The sequence below is a fragment of the Callorhinchus milii genome, unplaced genomic scaffold (genome assembly GCF_018977255.1).
Source record: "Callorhinchus milii isolate IMCB2004 unplaced genomic scaffold, IMCB_Cmil_1.0 Scaffold13, whole genome shotgun sequence".
Classification (NCBI taxonomy): domain Eukaryota; kingdom Metazoa; phylum Chordata; class Chondrichthyes; order Chimaeriformes; family Callorhinchidae; genus Callorhinchus; species Callorhinchus milii.
Genome location: NW_024704754.1, coordinates 2,949,223 through 2,971,220, shown reverse-complemented (window position 1 = coordinate 2,971,220; position 21,998 = coordinate 2,949,223). Strand labels below are relative to the sequence as shown.

The following is a 21,998-nucleotide window of genomic DNA, read 5'->3' as shown; positions in this document are numbered from 1 at the left end:
GCTCTATAAATGAAATCTTGTTGTTGTTGTCGTTGTTTATCTTCCTTGCCCTGCCTCTCCCCTCTCTGTCAGCCCTTAAAAGCCTCTCCCTCCCAACATGCCCCAGTTCTGACGAAGGGTACATGGACCCAAAACGTTGGCTAACTTTCCTTTCTCCATAGATGCTGCCTGACCTGCTGAGTGTTCCCGGCAACCTCTGATTTTGTTATCAACATATATGTACACTGTATATATTGTTTTGATCATGTGCAGACCAAGCCTGAATTTTAAAGGTAGTTTGACGAGGGCACTCAAAACCGTAATAAAATGGAGGTAGATTTGTATTATAGTGTTGAGGCTACATATCTAAGGATTCAATTAGCTTTTTTAAAATTGTCTCAATATTAAAAGTGGACCATCTGCTATTATTCCCAAGTCCCTTCTTCATAAGTCGCCCTGCTCCAATTTAATTATAGTAATTCCATTCATTATATACTCCTGTCCTACATTTTTCTGCCCATGCAGTATATTACGTTAAGCGATGGTCAAAGTCACTGTGTGTCTGCCGAATTTCAGAACACTAAATCCTTTTGCAAATCTTTTCCGGATTCTTTTGTCTCTTTTGCAGAATGTTTTGCAGCATGGATTTATTGGGAGTCAGGCCAGGACAACTATAGATCCTATAGAGCAAGCACTTTGTCTTGGTGAAAACTACAACCCCGCCCTACTAAACATTGTTTCCCACTGAAAATGTATTCAAATAAATTACACTACTGTATATTGCGATATTATTATTATTATTATCATTGAACTTGTAACTCTCCCAGATACACAGACTATCAGAGTTCAGGTTGGAGAGGTTCTGTGTGTTCCTCGTGTTCCTCGTCCCCGTGGAAAGTTGAGACGAATGGTGCATTGGAGAAATCGAGGCGGGAGGTGACAAAAGCAATGCAATACAATTTACACTTATATAACATCTGAAGTGTCAGGAAGACATCCCAGAGAGCTTAATGATTCTGACTGGGCACTAGTACTTAGCAATTTGTTCCCTTTCCAATGCTCAAGAGGTATATAAATAGGCGTTAGGATAAAATAAGCATCGACTTCTACGGAATTCAGCTTGAGAATCATTTTTAATAATGCGCAAAGGTGATAGATTATTAATGCATTCTAGTCACGTGTAATTGTACACTTCAGGGTCTATTCCAGATGTATAGTTGTAATATACCATAGTTAAAATCAGTAATTTGCCATTATTACCTCTTACATTTTGAATCAGGTTGGAACACAATTCTATACAAAGCAGTATTCTTTATGGCATTCTTGAATACATAATTTTTTTTTCACAGATAAACAGATAACTAAATATATACTCCAGGGAAGATTTAGAAAATAAAACATTGCAAGTCTAAAACCTTCAATGCAAGTGCTTCATGTCAATGCCAAGCTCATACTTTACCAATTAAGTTTTACTTTAATTTTGTGAATGAAATTGGATCTTCTGCTGGGAGATTAACAGCAAGCAGAGAGCATTGAAGTAGGGAGACGCAGAGACTTACAGGCTCCCAACGCTTCTGAAATGAATACAAACAGACTCCATATCTCAATACAATAGAAAACCATCGGGAAAAGTGATCATCACTTTAACAAAGACAGTGCAAGTTAGCTTCCTTTTAAGAAACGCACAAACTGTCTGAACTATATCTTATTTAGCTGTGCAATTGCTTCTAGATAATGGTTCCCTGGAGTGTTCCTTTAAATGAGAGGATTTATTCAATTTGTTCCAAGTGGATTTCAGCCTCATTTTTTGGGGACAGTTCTAACAACCAAATCCAAGCACAAACTTTCAAAAACAGAGCTTTACTTATTGATAAAATCGAACTGCATCAGTTAAATGTGATATACAATCTGTCACATCTTCCATACTCTCACATTTTCCATACATTAGCATTAGAAATTTTCAATGTTGCAAGGGTTTTAACAAGTTACATGTATATTTATAATAATAATAATCGTCCGTGCATTTGATACAGCGCCTTATCACGTCTTCGAAAGTGAATTGACTATATTTTGCGGGCGAAACGCGGCAGCCAATTGTGCACAGCGGTGTCCCACAAACAGTCGTGGATTGAGTGACCCATTTTTTTTAAGGAATTAGTACAAGGCAAATGGAGTGTGTCCAGATTTGTGTGGATATATACATGGTCAGCAGTTTCTGCTCATTCAATACCGTCATCGTTAGGAATTTTAAATCCTTCACTTGAGTCTAAATCCATACACAGCATTAGCCATCAACTGCATTTAGGATGTGGTAAAATAACAACATCTCCAGAGCACTTTCATTGAAATACAGTAATATATTAGTGTTTCAGGTAACAGCCCATCTTGTTCAAATTCACAACTGGCCCTCAGTATTACATATTGCACCCTTGGGTGCTCAGGCATAAATGCCACAAAACCAGCCTCATGGTTCACTGCCAAATTTAGCTTGAACACCTTAACCCACGCCTCTTCCTCGCAAAGGCAAACAACACATTTGACTCCAGTGCTATCCTGGAGACGAAGAACAGTCTTAGACCTGTGGCTTGAGTGCCCAGCCCCCTTGAGGACTGGAGATAAGAGCAGAATTTTAGACAAAAAGACAGAAATAAACAAAATGTTAACACTATTGGTAGGACTCGAACCTTGAATTGCAAAAAAGATATCTTGCTGATGATAATCTCTCTTTAAAATCAAGTATTGAAATATCAAATTTTCCGTTGTTGCCTGGTAACTGTTACCTGGGGGAAAATTCTATGAGTGTCAGTGGGTGGGGATATTATTTACATTTATAGCCATGCAACATTTCATGTTGTTGACTCTTTGTGCACTGGAAGCATAATTTAAAAATCTATTTGGCAATGGACAAATACTGCAGCAGGATTTGTTGCGATAGTAATAGCGATCCCATCTTAAAGATAAATAATGAGAATGTGGCATGGACTAGCTGGTCTGTTTCGTTGCTAGAGATTTTACGTACGTAATTCTAGATACATGTGTAAAGCAATTAACTGAACTAAAATAACTAATACAACACAAAATTGCATTTGTATAGTGCCTTTCACATCGGGAGGCACTGGACAATCAAGGATTTGGACCCGAGCTAGGGTGGGGGGGGTTGGGTGGGTGGGATCAGGAGGGTGGCGGGCAGAGGTTAGGAGGATGGGAAGGTGGAGAGGAGGTTCTGGAGACGTGCCTTGAAGGAGGCAAGGGAGGGAGAGACATCTAATGCTAGAGATGTCAATCAATTTCAGGCCTGAAACCACAGCCACGTTACGAAGTGGCAAAGCTGTCAAAGATCTCCTCCTCCCACCTCCCATCTCAGCATCATCCTCTTCATCATGGGTCCCACTCTTAACATTGGGTAGGTTCCAGCAGGTGCCCTCCACTCCTTCCGCTGCCATACTCTGAGCAGGACAGTACATTTCACTGCTGAACAGAGTGCATGGTACTGTGAATGCTTTTCACAAAATTTGTTCAGATGAAGAAGGCCCTTTGGCCCATCTGATCTCATCCTTCCAGAATACCCACCCGATCATCCTCCTATGACAGCACCAGGCTGTTTTTAAATGAGTTATTTTGATTTTTTTTTTACCCCCTCTGGGTAAATGCCAGAGAGTTGAATGGCATTCAGTTCTGTCATAGCACAAGGAAGTTATAAATCTCACTCTTCCACATGGCAGAAGTTTTCATTATTACTGGATAAAAGTATTATCTGCTTCTTCCAACAACCCCAAGGAAGTCAGTCAAATCAATCCTGACTCCTGTCTTTTGCAACCAGCTATTCCCTCGTTAAACCAACGATGTCAACAATAAATTCCATTTATATAGCGCCTTTCATGTCGGAAAACGTCTTGGAGCGCTTAACAGTGGCGGAGCCCGATGCCGAGCCAGGGGAAGGGAGAAGGTGACCGTAGGCGCGGTTGAAGAGGAAGGTTTTCAAGCCCGACCTGAAGATGGGGAGAGAGGGGGGTGCAAGGTGAAGGGATTGAGGGAGAGAGTTCCACAGCTTCGGAGCGTAGTGGCTGAAGGCATGGCAGCGGAGTGTCTGAGGGGTAAGGAAGAGTCCGGAGCCAGTCGGGCGGAGGCAGCAGGTAGTGGTGCAGGGAGAGAGCAGGTTGGAGAGAGACGGTGGGGTGGGGTGGGGGGGTTGCCAGGGCGCGAATGGATTTAAATACAAGGGTGAGGATCTTGAAATTGATCCGCTCTGCAACAGGGAGTCAGTGGAGTTTGACAAGGACTGGGGTAATGGAGGTACGGAGTTTAGTGTGGGATGTCAATGCAAGTGGTTTGCATCATACAAATCTGCTAACACTTGCTCCAGGTGGAATACATTGTCCGCATGTCAAAATACTCTGGCTCCTTCCAAGCTTCATGACGTACGTACAGAAATATGCCACATGCACATGCCTGAGCACATGCAGTGATAATTTGAATTTGAGTCATGCCACATTTGGTACGTACTTGCCTGAAAGGAAGTGGGGCTCAAATCAGTAAGTAGGGCAGGTTCAATGTATTTGTGCGGTCATGACATAATTTTGTTTCGGAAGAGCTTCAGTTGTCGTACTATTCCAGCAGGCAGTGTACGAGTGTAGAAATTTCTGACTCCGTGGTTACATAGTTTGATTTTTTTTGAGTAAAATAGATGTTTTGCTGAAAAGTTTTAAGCCTGCAAATGATTATTCAACATTTGGTTTATACGCAAGGTCAGAAAACTCGGTGATTAATCACCTATACAAAACAATATCTATCAGTCGGTAAATTAGCTTGCTGAATATTATCATCAGTTGGAATCACAGGTCACCTCTTTTTGACAAATTTAAATGATTAAGACACTTGGGGAGAAAGCCCAGTGTTATCAACATTTTTGACACAAATGTAGTCATTTCACAAGTTTGTGCAAAATACAATGAACATAAGTCAATTCTTTGATTAAATTAACTTGTCAAATGCTCCAGTCAATGAATAAAAATTCTCACTAAACGTTCTCCATTCTGTAAAAATTGCCTGTTCAGATTGGTGAGAGGTTGAGATCAAATGGATCAAAGAGTCTTGAAGCTTCCCTCTCATGTGTCCTTAGAAACATAGAAAACAGGAGTAGGCCATTCAGCCCTTCGAGCCCGTTCAGCCCTTCTATAAGATCATGGCTGATCTGTACCTCAAATCCAATTATCCACCCTTGCCGCATATCCCTTAATACCCTGTCCTAACAAATAGCTATCCTTGTAGCTGGTACCTGTATTTAGATTATAAATGTTGATTTATTTGTGTTTGGAAACTAACAATTGGCCAACCTGGAAAATCAGTTAATTGCAAAAGAAAGTGATGTCCATTGGTAAGGACGAAGCCAACATTTCATTCAACCACAATCCATATTAGCAATAATGCAGTAGTTGCCCAAGACCATAAATGATTTCCTTTATTTTTTATGGAATATTCCATAATGCCGGAGAATAAGTCAAATACTCCAGGGATTATTCCATCGTCATTAGGCAAAGTATTAGGAACATCTCTCTTGTGGCAGTTAGGGTTTGATGAGCTGTTGCTGAATTTTTTTGAGACAATTGCTGAACTAGAGAATAATTCCCTATCGCATTGCCTGAATTTTCAGGCTGAAGCTCGGGTCCAGGAAAATCAGGCAAGTCATCAGCAGATTAGGAGCTCTCTGGTGCCCACATGGGAATAAAAAGCAGGAGGGATTTTTCTAAAAAGGTTTTGCGTTTTTTTCTTGACAGCTGATCAGTCCTCAGGTTGCTCCAACATAATGTTGTAAACCACTGTCTGATGGTAATGCACGCCATCCTGTGTGAATTGTGCTCTATAAATGTAAATTGTCATTGTTGTTTTCTGGTAAAAGATGGCCATTTTCAAATGAAACAAAATGGGAAATTGCGATCTAAAGCCATTAACATTATCAGCTTTATTGCCCACGCACGCATAGAATTACAATACATTCATGTACACATACATACACAAAGTTTAAAAGGAGAAAGCAAGGAGTCAATCACCATTTCCCCCTGCAGGGTCCTGAGGGTAAAATCTCGCTTTTTGTAAAATATAATTTAGTGGGTAAAAATATCTTTCTAATTTTCTCCCCACTAGTACTACGCTATCAGGGCTCCCACACACCAACATTTTAAAATCAGATCAATTAACACAATTTTTTTTAAAAAACTTTAAAGAAAGGTTATTATGTAGGTTAAATATAAATCCTCAACAGTAACATGACCAAAAGTATTAACTTTACTGGTGTTCCTTGCAGGGGAGGAATCGATGGCATTTAAGAATATATAATTTGCTGTAACAATAAGATTTATATCACAATACTGGGAAAACAGTTTACACTGCAGATTCTTGCTTTTTTTCTGACCTCACCTCGGGCCTAAACTTTATCACGAACATTCATTCATAAGACTATCATAAATATTAGTTCTGAAACGCTGACAATTATGTATTGAAACAGTTAAAGTTAATAATTAAAATAAAACAAAATTGTTCAGGTTTCCGACCTAGTATTCGTGAGACTATTTGGTATTAAATTTTAATTTTAAGGATTATACGGAATTGTGAAAAATTCTTCAATTCAGCCTTTAACCTAAAGCCAATTTTCCATAGGTAGTAAACAGAAACAGCTTCTAAATGAACGTATTAAACTGTTCTCTCCAATTTTCCACCAACTACAACAAAATGATCTCACAAGTTAAGACTTGGTGACATTTTCCATCCTGAAACTTTGATTTTAAATTCAGCCTGTGGTTTTTTTTTCAGTTCTTATAGAAGTCACATGTTGTGACGTATAAAAGCAACGTAACAAGAATACGATCTTGCACCCAATAATTCCTTATGAGATTTACTGTATTTTATTTCAAAATAATCTAAAGGGGAAGGTAGCAGCAGAGCGAAAAACTATGAATGCATTCACCTAGAATTGTGATCTTCAATTTACAGTAACTCATAAGATAAAAGAATCCTGAACCAAATGTCTCCTCCCCGTGCTGAAAATAAAACACTTTTAAACTAATGAACAAAAAAGAAATGTGTCAAACACATACTTCTATCAGAAACAGTGAACTTTATTGTGTTGGATTCTTTTATCCTGGGCAGTGCATTCTACCTGTGGAACATTTGGTCTTATGTGAATCTCCTGTGGCCTAAAAATCAAAACAATAAATGACATTAAAAACAAATTTTGTACATCTTTACCTTGCCTTTATTTTGAATTGATCTGATCTGTCTTAAGATCCGACAGAACATAATATTTCCCAGTTAAATGTCTTGCCACAATGACTTGATACTACTTGATGAAGCCCATCCTCCTCCTGTTCAAGGTCAGGAATTAAGAATAATTTCACTTGTATATGCCTTTCATATAAGGATAACATCTCAAAGCATTGTACAATGTGAAGGGGATCCTGAGCTGGGAGGGAGATGGGTGGTTGGGCTGGGGAGGAGGTGAGGCGTGGCTGAAGGTGGCGTCGAAAGGATAGGTCGTTAGGCAGCTCTGAAAGCAAGAGAAGGGGGTGAGACAAATGGATTTCAGAAGAGAGTTTCCGAGAGTTGGGACAAAATGGCTGAATAAAAAGAATAATGTACTTTGTGACTTTGATCAATGCTGTGGGCGGGCAGAATCCAAATGGGAGGGACTCTTACAGTGAACCCAGCGGAAGAGGAATTCCTGTTTGGTTGGGAAATTGTCAAAGTAAGATCCATTCTCAGAAGTGGCTAAAAGTATTTGACTTCACTCCGAAATCAGCGTCGCACAGGAGAAGAGGAAGAGGTGATTTCAGTCAGTTTACCAACATTTATAACATAGGTCTGTGATGCAATGATACTAGTATTCAAGAAGACGCATATTAATAATCCTTGCATTTGATATAGCGCTTTTCACGTCGGGAGGACGTCCCAAAGCGCTTCACAGAACACACTGTAAAGTGAATTGACTGTACATTTGTGGGCAACCGCGGCAGCCAATTGCGCACAGCAATGTCCCACAAACAGTCGTAGATTGAAAATGACCAATTTATTATTGTTTTTTGTTTTGGAGGGATTATTATTAGGCTCTGTGTGGAGTAAGGAAACTTGCCCAAGGTTTCGCCCTCTGCCTGGAATTGAACTCAGGTCTCTCGCTTGCAAGTCGAGTGCTCTAACCACTGAGCTACAGGACTCCACATCTATTACATCTACGCGATGCACGCAGCAGGTAAAATGGTAAAGAGACATTTAACTATATACTGTATTCAAATGTTCTTTAAATCCAGTTGAGCTGGGACAAACCTTTTCCCTTAAGTTGCTGTTCCCTTTGCTATTTCATTCCACCTGTTTTCACATTATTTCCCAAAGGGGCAACCGTCTTCCCCTCAATCCTGTTCTTCCATCAAGCATCTATTTGATCTCTCCTCTCCTCCTCCCACCTCTATCATGCAATCTCAGGTCATACTTGCTATTCTAATCATCAAAGAGTTAAGAGCTTGCAACTGGCGCTGCCCCACCATTGATATTGATGCTTTAGCTCCAGGCAACTCTCCAAAGCCTATGTTTATAAAGCTCTCCCAGAAAAAAAATATTTGTTATGTAATGACTACTGAGGGGGAAAATATATTGATTTTTCTACTAAGTGCTTCTTGAAAAAGAGCATTCGAGGTGGATTCTCAAACAGCAAGTGGCATGGCCATCTACTGGCTGAGCCAGGCAACTAGCAATATGGTCAAAGACATCATACTTGGGTTCTCAAACACATATTCATCATTGATTAAATTACTTTTAAATCAATGGCTTTGGTGATATTCATTCTGCTTTCGTATTCACTGAAATGTAGCTCGGTTTCATTTTGTTCCTTCCTTTCGATACCAATTCTGATCAGTTTTCTACCCGTTCCTCGTTGAAGGCAATTACGGCCGTCAGGAGATTTCCTGCACACAACAGGGACCTTCCAGCAACTCATCCAAGTGCTCATTCTTCACAAGTGAGACTGGATAGGAAATATCAGCATGCCTTTCCATTCCAACTGAGCCAGGCTGACACATGGATCTGAGTCCTCAGTTTTCCAGTAAGGATGCATTTATTATTTTATTTTTTTGATCAGCTGGGTGTCTGACACATGCGAAAACGGATCACCATGTACCCAAACCAAGCTGAGATTTCCATGTATTGCACCTATACATGGAAATCCCAGAGATAGATGGTTGGAATGGAATGCACTCTCTCTCCCTGGAGGGACATATCCTGCTTACCTAATTCCGGAAAATATTAGGTGCAGGTTGGCAAGAGCCAAGGCTTGGGGACTCCAGAGTGTGCATTAGGGTACTGCTGGAGTCTAACCAGTCAGAATGTATAGAGTAGTGCCTCAGGTGTGCAAGACAGCACATCTAAGAGAGCTGGTAACAGATTGGTTTGATGTGTTATATCAGGACGCCCAGGAATTAGCTAAATAATGGAGTTCATTCATTGACGAAAATAGAAGAAATATTTACGGTTCTTTGTATGGATAAGTTTACCTGGCGTGAACAATGCTTAGCTTGATCCTGGTCAGCAGTCACCAACGAGGGGATTCTCAATTCCTTCTTCAACATCTTGGATTTTCCTAGAAAAGACCAGCGGTTTGTGAACAGTAAAGTTTGTCCATCCATTCTTACACATTCTCACACCTAACAGATACAGCACATTGCACACACATTGCCAGGCAGCAGCAGAAGACTTAATAATAATAATAATAATCCTTGCATGGTAAGGATCTCGGAGCACTCCATAGTGACGGAGCTTGATGCAGAGTTGGGGAGAGAGGGGAGGTGACCAGAGATATGGTCAAACAGAAAGGTCTTCGCATGTGATCTGAAAACGGCAAGGAGGGGGCAAGGTAGAGGGGATTGAGGCACAGACTTGCAAAGTTTTGGAGCATAAGTGGCTGAAAACGAGCTAAAACCACATAGCTTGCCATTGAAAGCACTGTCTGGCAAGCTTTCCACTGCTTGTGCAGCAAGGACCACCCTACCCCCATTTGGGATCTGGCTTGCAGGGTGAATAGTAACTGAGATGGAACTGGCAGTCTGTCATCGGCAGCGCCTTGGGGTACTGTGGACACGGTACTGTGGGTCAGGAACTAGACGATCGAGACTGGCACAGAGAGAGGGTTGACTTGATTCCCACATTCCATTGCCATTGCCAAGCAGTAAGCTCAGGTGCAAGGGGGAGGTGGAATCACCAGGGGGTGAGGTGGAATCTGCCTTACAATTATATCGGTTATTACGGAATTACAAATCTCAAAGAAGCCACATATGGTCTCGTTTTCCAGGACGCACAAAAGAAGTATGACGGAGCTGACTCTGACGGAGCTGCTGCGCTCTTACAGCTTTTTACTGTAGTACCATAATAACAACAGCAACAACTTGCATTCATATAGAGCCGTTCACACGTCTCGCAGAGCTTAATAGTGGCGGAATCCAATGCCGAGCCAGGAGAAGAGGGAAGGTGACCTTAAGGCACGGTCGAAGAGGAAAGTCTTCAAGCTTGAACTGAAAATGCGGAGAGAGGGGGTGGGGGCAAGGCGAAGGGTTGGAGGGAGAGAGTTCCACAGCTTCAGTAAGGATATCACCTTGTAAGAACGGAAAGTAACTTTAAGGAAAAGCTAACTAAAAAATACACCGCCTCATTCTCAGCATTATATTATCCTATATGTTTTGGGGAAATGCGACAATCCCTTTTCACCTTCCGAGCCTTTGAATTCCAGCTGTTGACCGATTGTTGCTAACTCTGGAAAATGAAGATCCAACTTTCCTTGCTTGTTAATCTTTTGCTTCTTTTTGTTTGCATTCAAGCCTTGCTCCGGCTGTGAGGATGGTTCACTGAGTCCAGCAATCTCACTCTGAACCAGAAGGAAAGAAACAACATTTCTTCAACATCTGCTACAATGATCCTTGCTTTTGATACAGCGCCTTATCACGTCGTCGAGACGTCTCAAAGCGCTTCACAGACTATACTGTAAAATGGATTGACTGTATATTTTGCATGGCGAAAGACTAGAAGCGAAACTCAGAACGATGTCCAAACAGTGAAGATAGGATCGAATGCGTATGGCACATGAGACCTTGATATTACATAAACACAACGGCGATAAAGTATAACCCTGAGACAATATAACATTGTGACGATATTTTAATATATCCTGCGATTTTTGCCTTTTAAAGTTCGAATTCCTCCTTATTTCTACTCTCCTTTAGTTCGATTGATTGATTTACTCAAATTTCCCCTTTTGAATCTTCCTGCCTTGATCGCCCATAGCTCCATAAAGACAGGAGAGAATACCTGCCGTAGAACTTCACAAACGTAACGCTGAAACCAACTAGTGGGAGGCACTGAAATAATCTCAGGATTACATTCTCGCTGAATTTCCCTCCCCTCCCTCACTGATAGCCCCCTCTCCCTCGGGTGTGCATTAAGTTTACTTAATTGAAAAAAGCAGTGATGCTTTTTGCTTCGACCACAGCTTTTGGGCAGTGCGTTCCACATTCTCACTTCCCTCTGTGTGAAGAAGTTCTTCGTAAACTCTCTATTAGATCTGCTATCGGAACCGTAGAAATTTATAGCACAGAAGGTCACTTGGTCCATTGTGTCTGTCCTGGCTCCTTTAAAAGCAATCCTTTCAGTCTCATTCACCTGCCTTTTCCCTATAGCCCGCTCATTGACAAGAATTACCAGCTAATTTATATTTATGCCTTACAAGTCTTAAACTCACCAAAAAGTGAGAACAAGCAACCAGCATCCACCTTATTGAATGGTTTCATAACCTTCAGCCTTTCTATCAGTTCCCTCTCAATTGCCTCAACTCTTGGACTATGTTAATAGGATTTACACGTATTTAGCATTTACAGAGTAGTGTTGACGAAGCTGACTGGCACCTTGTGATACATTAGAAGACTTTTTTTTAAAAATCATGGTTCAATGGCAGCACGTAAAACTCAACAGAGAGAAATAACCTTCCTGTAAAGTGTAGAATGGTTGACAGTGTGCAATTATATTGTCAACACTTCAGAGAGCGCTTTTTACTTTTTAACCAACATCCATTAAATCTGCTTTAGTTTGATAGGGTGTCGTTCCAGCTATCAGAAAAAATGCTGGCTTTCAAAAGACCAAAATTTCAATTCCTGATCTGTCCGTGCGAGGGAAAGGATGGCAATCAGATGCTCCATAGCGAGGGTTAGTGCAGCTCTGATTTCAAAATCTTTCATGCTTTCAACAGCTGAATTAAGGGCAGCATTATTGGCAGGGACGTGGGAACATATCATCTCCTTCACCCACTCCTCAAGGGAATGGAATGGTGTGACCCAAAGAAGAGCAGAAAATTAATACCTAGCTCGTGCAGAGAAAATATTCACAATTATTACGCTAGTTATATGCGTGCAGGGAAGAAGGAGCAAACAATGCACAGAGTTCCAATTCCAATGGGCCATCAATTTCGTAATTGTATATAACTCGATTTGCTTCTGTTGAAACAAAACTGACGTGTTAACAAGTCAACAAAAGCTGTTCAACACCTGGTCCAATTACTTACTGTGCTGAGAGGTGTTTCTGGCGGTTGGCTACAACAAGGGCTCAGATTTTTCTTCCCTTTTTCTTGTGTCCTAAAACATATCAGAATTTTATTTAATCAGAAAATGAACGACATACGTACCCACAGACAGGAATATGGTGATAGTAACCTATTTACCAAATGCCAAGGGATCGGATACTACAATAGATTACACTGAGAAGTGTAATAATAATAATAATAATAATTCTTGCATTTGATATAGCGCCTTATCATGTCTTCGAGATGTCTCAAAGTGCTTCATAGAATATACTGTAAAATGGATTGAGTATATATTTTTTATAGTACAAGTACTTAAATGCTTGGTTTTTCTGCTAAAAAAAAAGGGCCACATGCATATGAGTGGGAATCGCATCAAAGAATTAGAGTGTTGAATTTGACATGGTTTCCTTTATCAATGAAAGAAGCTGAATAAAGTGAGTGTTATATCAAAGTGCATAAAAAAGAGTTCATGTTATTTCTCTATGAACACGAGGCCTGGAATGAATCCGTCTGATCCAAGTCTGAATTGTATCTGAGAAAGCTATGCTAGAAAATTGTCGTGGTGAGGTGTGTGGGATGTTTCAACGAGTGTTACACATGTAGGCAAGCCCTCCAGGACGCTACCTCGCGTGAAGAACATTGTACGTAGAGTCCTGTAGCTCAGTAGTTAGAGCACTCGCTTTGCAAGGGAGAGACCTGGGTTCGATTCCGGGCAGGGCCAAACCTTGGGTAAGTTTCCTTACTCCACACGCCTAATAATAATCCCTCAACAAAAAAAAAGAATAATTTGATCCCTTCAATCCACGACTGTTTGTGGGGACGCCGCTGTGCACAATCGGCTGTCGCGTTACATCCACAAAATATACAGTCAATTCACTTTACAGTATATTCTGTGAAGCGCTTTGAGACGTCTCGAAGACGCGAAAAGTGCTATATCAAATGCAAGGATTATTACTATTATTATTATATAAATGCAAGTTGTTGTTGGTGTTCTTGTAGATGATGTCATAGCAAGTGCCTTAAAAGCCAGAATCTCTCAGAGTCAGAATTTCTGCTGATTTTCTTTCGTTCAGCACCCAACCCTGGCCACTGCCCCAAGACACGAACCCAAGACACGTGAAGGGCTCTACATGATGCAACTTAGCATTCCTGTTCCATGCTGTAATGCTCTCTGTAGCTCTGAGTCAAACTGAAAGCATTATGAGTACATTTTCTTTTCTGCTCACTCCCGAGTAATTACCTGGTGTTTGGCGTCAACGAGGTATCGTTGGTATCAGGAATAAGATTTTTATTGGCGTTTCCCTGCATTGCTTCCCGGGCTTTTGGAGTAAATTTCGACACTGTTGGGTGATCCACTTGCTCTCCTTTTGTTATCTCTATTTTTGAGCCAACTGGCTTGATTTTTCTGCTTTTAAGTAGTCTGTCCCTTGCCGTTTCCTGCCGTGAAAAGAAAACATACTCTACGTGGTAGATGTTGTAAGGCTGGCTGAACCATCGGCTATCAATTCGAATAATTATTACAGATCAGACCTGATGTAATTTGCATACGAATGTAATGTTGTTGTTGTCAATACAAAAGCAATAACAACTTGCATCGATATAGCCTATCGGTTGTGTCACAGCGAGCTTAAGAGCAGATCCTGCTACAAAGGTTACCTTTATTACCATTATTATTATTATTATTATCATTTAATTATCCGATGCTAACTGATTAACCCTTTAGTGTGGCATTGTAGACGCAACAGTAATGAATATCAATCTTTTATGTTCCAAATGTTTCGATAAAAAGCGTCAAATGTATTGTTGAGTTTTAGACAGAACGTGCAAATTTTAGAATCTACTTCCCCCGAGGATTGTGAAACAGGATTGTGCATTATCACAACATCTACACTTTACCGTATATTCCGTGAAGCACTTTGAGGCGTCTTGAAGACGTTATAAGGTGCTACATCAATTGCAAGGATTATTATTATTATTATTATTATTACCAAAACAAGAATCCTACAAATACAATCTCACACCAAAGGACAAAAAGTCTAACCTTTACATATTTTTTGCCACTTTGTTTTCTGTTCAACTGATACAGTTCTTTTTCATATTCTGTGATTTCTTTGCTGATGGTTTTACGTTTTCTGACTAAGAGTGGATTATCTTTCAAGTCTTTAAGAACTTGGGCTTGAATCTCCGGGATAAATCTGTGAATAGAAGGAAGATATTTCATGGTAAGGTAAGTACGGTACCAACAAACCTCAGTCCTCATTCATATATGTTTTGATGACTTTGACATGTTTTTTTTCCCCCCAAATACATGTTACTTTCTTTTACTTTATAAGCAACGTTTAAAAAAAACGAAAGAAAGAAAACATGTATTGTTTGCTGGAAAATAAACAAATAATAAAATAAATAATTTTTTCTGCCCACAAAAAACCTCAACGAGTACAACACCTTTTATTTTTAATGTTTTTAATCCGCACCGATACCATTTTAATGGCCGTGTTCTCGATCCGTATTGTAGCCGATAGCGCTCTTCAATTTGGCCGGTGTTACAGCTAAATTGAAGGTGAGGGTCAAACGCAGGCAAAGTGAGGGGTGGGTGGGGGGGGGGAGCAACAACAACGACAAATGACACTTGCACAGCCCCATTCTCGTCGGAAAGACGTCCCGGGGGAGTTGGGGGTCAGGAGGGGCGGTGGGTCAGGGGTGGGGATGGGCGTGGGAGCGCGGCTGAAGGCACGGTCGAAGAGGGAAGTCTTTAGACGGGACTTGAAGGACAGCTTTTTCAAAAGCTATTGAAAACAGCCGTTGATACCTATTTGAAACCACAAGGAGAGGTGGTGTGGAGAACTGCAACGTACAGCGCCACCCACTGACTCGGACGAGGGGTCCAGAAAAACATCATTTCAATACAAAAATTGGTGCAAAGCATCAGCTACTTCACTGGTGATTGGTTGTCCAAGCAAAGGTTTGCCGCGAGCCGATGAAAAGGAGCGACACACGTTCAGGAAGAATATAAATTGTACGACAGGAGTAGAAAAAGGGAAAATCTGGTTTCAGAGACGAAGGGGTGCCAAATTAGATTTTAGAGCGCCTTTCACGTCGGGAGGACGTCCCAAGCCTCCGGGACAGGCAAGCTGAGGGGGAAAACAACTATTATTAAGTTAGGATATTACTTAAAAATGCAAAATGCTACCAGGGAAGACAGTTAAAGGAAATGTGGAAATATATTCAAAAGATTGGTATCTGGAGACAAAGCGAATAGGTGGATTATTATTATTATTATTATATGATCTGAAGGATGAGGTTAAAAAGAGGCTTGTTCGACAACATTCGTTCTCTAATATTTCTAAAGCATCCTTTATTTCTATGTAAGCGGGGAACTATAGAGGCACCACAGTCTGTGAAACATCCTCCACGTAACATACTATAATGCAGTTCGCCCACAAAATATACAGTCAATTCGCTTTACAGTATATTCTGTGAGACGTCTCGAAGATGTGAAAATGTGCCATATCAATTGCAAGGATTATTATTATTATTATTATATTTATTAATTAATTCAATTGGTAAATCTCAGAAACTTCTGATCATCCATTCATTCCTAAAAAAAATCTATTTCATCTGATATTCTCCGTCGGAGGTACAAACTAAGCAGTGACTTAATAGCTTTCCGCGTGTATTAAGATGCTCTCACTTCTCTGCAAATCCATCACCCGTGAAATATTCATGTTTCAGCAGCTCCGGACAGGACATTCTCTTGTCGGGGTCAATCTGTAAACATTTCTGTGAAAACATTACAAGAGTCTAATCAATGTTTCAGAATGCAAAATGTCTCTGGAATATTGATTGGTCCTGAGCTCTAAATTCAACAACCAAATCGCACAGAAGGTGGGACCTCTCTCTTCCCATCAGCAGCCGAAGCCGACTGCACAGAAGTATGAAGAAGATCCATTTGGAAGAATCTCTTGGGAGCCACTTCACTTTAAAGAAGAAAATCACTCGAGCTCTTCCGATAACCTAGAGGGCAAAGGAGTCACCACTGTGATGCAGCACTAGACTACAGTCTTTGGAGTCCTGTAACTCAGTGGTTAGAGCGCTCGCTTTGCAATGGGTTCAATTCCAGGCACGGCGAGACCTTGGGCAAATTTTCTGCCTCCACACGCCGGATAATAATCCCTCCAAAAAAACAAAAATCAATAATAAATTGGTCATTTTCAATCACGGCTGTTTGTGGGGACGCTGCTGTGCGCAATTGGCCGCCGCGTTTCGCCCACAAATATACAGTCAATTCACTTTACAGCATATTCTGTGAAGCGCTTTGAGAGGTCGAGAAGACGTGAAAAGCGCTATATCAAATGCAAGGATTATTATAATGTTGTTATTATTATTATGTCTGGAAAGTCAAACCCCTTTGGGACATCACACAAATGTAACTTTGTAATTCTTTTGTATTGGTTGAATCATGGCGTTGAGTACGTCTGGTTGTCTTAGTTTGGGCCAACAGCAGAGGTGCTAAAATTGTCTTAAGAAAGAGATGGTATCACTGCTCGGTAACCCCTTCTGAAACGTGTGTTGATGCCAAATGGGGGTTGAATGGGGCTCAACTATGGTGCCCCCCCAACCCCCCCTCCCCAAAGGTGAGTATCTTGCCGATACTCACCCCCGACACGCTCACATGTGCTGTGTTTTACCCACAGGACCATCAAAGCAGCCAAGGCAGAAGTGCACACGCAATGTTTGCTGTACATTGCCCTGAACTGTCAGTCCTAAAGCACAAATCAAGTGATGGTTGAGATCTCATCCGTTAGTAAGCGTAACAATTACGTGGCAATTCCACCTCATTCATTTCGCTGGAAAAATTCCCTTTAGCAACCCGGACAACAATACGTTTACACTTATACAGCACTGTCTCATGTCAGGAGGACATTCCAAGGCACTCGGGCACCTGAGCTGGGAGCTGAGGGTTTGGAGAGGGGAAAGATGGACCAAAGGTGTGTTTGAGTGACCAAATCATAATTGTTTTTCTTTTTTTTGGAAGGGATTATTACCCCCTTAATTATCATGATGTTGATTTTAAATTCGATCCGCTGGGGGATGGGGACTAGGATGGGGGAATCTAGTGCAGGAGAGGACACAAGCGGCAGAGTCTGGATAGTCTACAGCTTACGGAGGACAGAGAAGGAACCGAGGTGAGCGAACAGGTGCTGACGGAAGTCCAGCAGGAGAGCCTCTGTCTTGTCAACATTAAGAAGAAATAAATAATTCTTGTTTCTCCCAGTGCTTACCTTCACCAGAGGTGTCAATAGTGGGTTACATTTTAACAGTTTCCTTCCTGGTGTTTCACATCGTTGGATATCTGGTAAACATACTCCAGCAAATGTAGGATTCCTGCTAAAAAGACTCTTAAGATGTGCTGTCAAATTTCCTAAAGTAGCAGAAACAATTCATCATAGCATTTTTCAAAAGTTCAGAAATTTGGGGTTCACTGCAACAAATCTGGTGCTATAAGAGTCCTTACTTAAAGGATCTATATAAAAAATAATATTAAAAATAATGCGGTCACTCAATCCACGACTGTTTGTGGGGACGCTGCTGTGAGCAATTGACTGCTGTGTTTCGCCCACAAAATATACAGTCAATTCACTTTATAGTATATTCTGTGAAGCGCTTTGAGACGTCTTGAAGACGTGATAAGGCGCTATATCAAATGCAAGGATTATTATTGTTATTATTATTATTATTGCCCAGTTCCTGAGCCAGAAGACTCTGCAGGACTTCAGGGCTTTGCTGAATTTTTAAAACTCTTACTGACTCTGTCTTTTGGTACATTCTCCCGGGATAAATTACCATCGTTAAGAGTTTCTAAATAAACTGGCAATTTCACTCTTACTCACCGACTTGCAACACTATTTTGTGGATCTGGTCTAAGTCAGAGTTTCCAGGCAGATAAGGGCTCCCAGTTGCCATCTCAATACTCATGCAGCCAAATGCCCAAATGTCTACAGGTCTTTTTAGGAGTGTGTAAAGCAAACAAAAGGTATATTTATGCAGTCTGAAAACTCCTTGAGCATAAGATATAATATATATATATATATCATTGTGCCAATGTTACTTAAGCATATAGACCAAAGTTAATTAATATGGCATTCACTATTCTATTAAAGCACCTACAAGAGTATAAAATCTACATTTTTAGTAGCTTTGGTGACTAAACGAGTCTCTATTCTCTGTTTGTCTTCATACGTCTTTATAGTTATTTATGCTTCAACTTGCTGTACTGCCTATCTCTCTTTCCCTATCCTATCTCCCTGTGGTTTTGTTCTGTGTGTGACTGTCACTCAATTTTTACATGATCACTCTGTCGCCCTCTCTTGGAAGTGTGTGACTGTGAATCTTGCTCTCCGTCTGTTTTCTTCAATGCTTACACTGCGCTCTCTTGTTCTTTCCTACCTGAAGAACAACTTGGATTTATAAAGAGTTTTTCGGGTAGAGTAACGTGTCAGAGGGCTTTATAGAGACAATGCTAAACATTGAGCAGAGAGGGTGGGGAAGGAGTGACCCACTCACACCCACTGCCTCCCTATTGCTCATATGCGGTGTAGAAAACACTGTTGGGTGTATTTCGTGTACGGATTTGAAGTTTTTCATGTGCTTGGGTCTAGAATTACTTTATTTGTGTGGCATTTCAGGAAAGCCACAATCTGGCAAATTCACAAGTACAGTTCTTAACTATGAAGCTGTTTGTAAGTTATTTTAACAGAAAGAAGACGTTGAAAATGCTCCGAAAATAGGATTTAATTAGAACCAGACAAATGTTTCTCCTTAGATGGTGGATTTGCAGTCACTACGCTTTACAGTATATCCTGTGAAGTGCTTAGAGAAGTCTCAACGACATGAAAAGGCGCTGTATCAAATGCGAGGGTTATTAATATTATTTACCCATTAAACCACTGGGATGGAAACAGACCAGGAAACTTTCTAACATGTACCTACTTTCCATAATTGGTATCTCCAACTACTAACTCGGGAGCTCTGTACCAACGAGTAGCCACATACTCCGTGTAGATCTCTCCTGGTGCAGCCAATGTACGAGCAAAGCCAAAATCGCACAGCTTGATAACACCCGATCCCGAGATCAGCACATTCTCAGGTTTGATATCCCGGTGAATGATCTGCAGTCGAACAGGAGCAAGATTTAAAAAAATACCTTAGTACAAGATGAAATTAATTCATATATCTTTAATGCGTGACAATCGAATTTAATGCAATACAGTTTCAAATCGCCTTGTGCAAAATTCATGTCGTCTGTGCTTTGGCAGAAATATGATCTAAATTAAATTAGTTATATGCATCATGGACAAATTGGAAGTAAATTTAACAGAAGCACTTTGGTATACTGTACTGCCTTCAGAAAAAGTTACTCTATTATAGTCATTCTGCATCATCAAAAAAATGACTTCCTTCACTAATTAATAATATTAAAGCATAATAAAATTAAATTATAATGTAGGAAATGCTGAGATAATATCAAATTATGTCCATGTCTGTTTAAGGAAATGTTACACACTGTGAATCTCAAATAACGCAGGCTCTGGAGCCCCCAAGCCTTGGCTCTCGCTAACCTGCGCCTAATACTTTCCGGAATTAGGTAAGCAGGATATGTCCCTCCGGGGAGAGAGAGCGCATTCCATGCCAACCATCTATCTCTGGGATTTCCATGTGTATGCGGGATGTTTCCGCAAGTGTCAGACACCCGGCTGGCCGATCAAGAAGTAAAAATAATCATACGCTTTCCATTTGATTTAGAGTCGAATCACATTGTCAAAATGTCTCAAAACACTTCACAGGGTTTACTGTACAGTATAACAACTTTGTATGCGAAATATAATAGTACCAAGTCGTATCTCCCAAATATAACTAGATTGACAAATGATTATGTAAATAGGCTGTTTCATATTCTATGTGGGGAAGAAAGATCGGTTATTAATTTGTACCGATAATGGAGTAGCATTGCTAATCTTTCGTGCTGCTGCCCCTTGCTCTATGATCATAGAATCATAGAATATTACAGCACAGAAGGAGGCCATTCGGCCCATCGTGCCCATGCCAGCTCTTTGGAAGAGATACCCAGTCAGTCCCACTCCCCCACTCTTTCCCCATATCCTACAGAATCATAGGATAATCCTCCATATTAGAGAACTCGAGGTGGCTTCAATTGTGTTTTACTCACATTGTTCTTGTGAAGATATTCTGTAGCTCGCAGCACCTGAATGAGGCATTTTCTGAGCCTTTTACTCTCCAGACCATTTGGAAACCTTTCTAAATCATCCAGTATAGTGTGGTCGACAAACTCAAACACCAAAAATAAGCGCTTCTTCTGCCTAAAGACCTCGATCAAATTCACTAGATTCTCATGCCTAAATTGCTGCCGAAGAATAAAATAGGATGGAATGGATTACATTTTCAATCTACGACTGTTTGTGGGACATTGCTGTGCGCAATTGGCTGCCACGTTCGCCCACAAATATACAGTCAATTCACTTTACAGTGTGTTCTGTGAAGCGCTTTGGGACGTCCTCCCGACGTGAAAAGCGCTATATCAAATGCAAGGATTATTATTCATTTTAGCTTCAATTCTTTTTAAACCCCATTTCTCTATTTCCCTGCCTTTAATCCTCTCCTGACGTACAGTGACCCATGTTAATCACAGTACCCTGAGCAGGGTTAGTCTATTGCTATCTCATTCAAATGACTATTCTTCATGGATGGAACATGACAGTAAATCTGTGAGTTAGTCAAATGTGGAATCCATCACAGCAAGCGAGAGGACCTGGGTTTGATTCCCAGGCAGATTGTCTTACCTTAAGAAATCGTATTTCTCTCACGGCAATTTTCTTCACCAGTTTATCATCATCTCGGTCCTGAAATCTTTTGATGGCAACCACTTGTCCTGTATCCTTGTGTCTGCATTTCATTACTGACCCATAGGTACCTTCTCCCACTAGTCCCAGGTTCTCGTATGACTCCATTTCTAGGACCGGTCCTTAATTTTTAATCTGTAGAAGAACATATCACATATGCCAGTGTAAACTGATTGAAGTGATCAAGGCTATAAAAAAGGTCAAATTGCGTCTTAGGCTTCTCCATAGGGATAGAATATAACAGTGAGGAGGTGATGTTGAATTTGGACCATATTTGGAGAACAGTGTCCAATTCTGGGCTCCACATTATAAGGATATACTAGCGATGGAATGAGTACAGTATAGGGTTAAAAGGATGAAACCAGGGCTGGCAGGTTACTGCAACCAGGATAGACTGAATAGGTTAGGCCTTTTTTCGCTAGAGATATTTAAAAGGGGACCTAATAGAGGTGTTTAAAATTAAAAAGTGGTGGTAAGGCTGCTTCCGCTGCGTGGGAGTC

At 40.7% G+C, this 21,998-nt stretch overlaps 1 protein-coding gene across 1 annotated transcript; it reads right to left on the bottom strand.

The window, feature by feature from the left end:
- Positions 1-6,942: 6,942 nt before the first annotated feature.
- On the bottom strand, positions 6,943-21,606 carry LOC103191324 (cyclin-dependent kinase-like 4). The gene is made up of 12 exons (XM_007912322.2): positions 21,439-21,606; positions 20,808-21,002; positions 19,571-19,749; positions 18,472-18,584; positions 17,863-18,002; positions 16,272-16,360; positions 14,622-14,775; positions 13,821-14,017; positions 12,563-12,632; positions 10,720-10,876; positions 9,513-9,598; positions 6,943-7,169 (listed from the first exon to the last, which is right to left on the bottom strand). Exons 1-12 carry the CDS (start codon positions 21,604-21,606, stop codon positions 7,110-7,112), a joined length of 1,608 nt encoding a protein of 535 aa, XP_007910513.1. The 3' UTR covers positions 6,943-7,109.
- Positions 21,607-21,998: the final 392 nt, after the last annotated feature.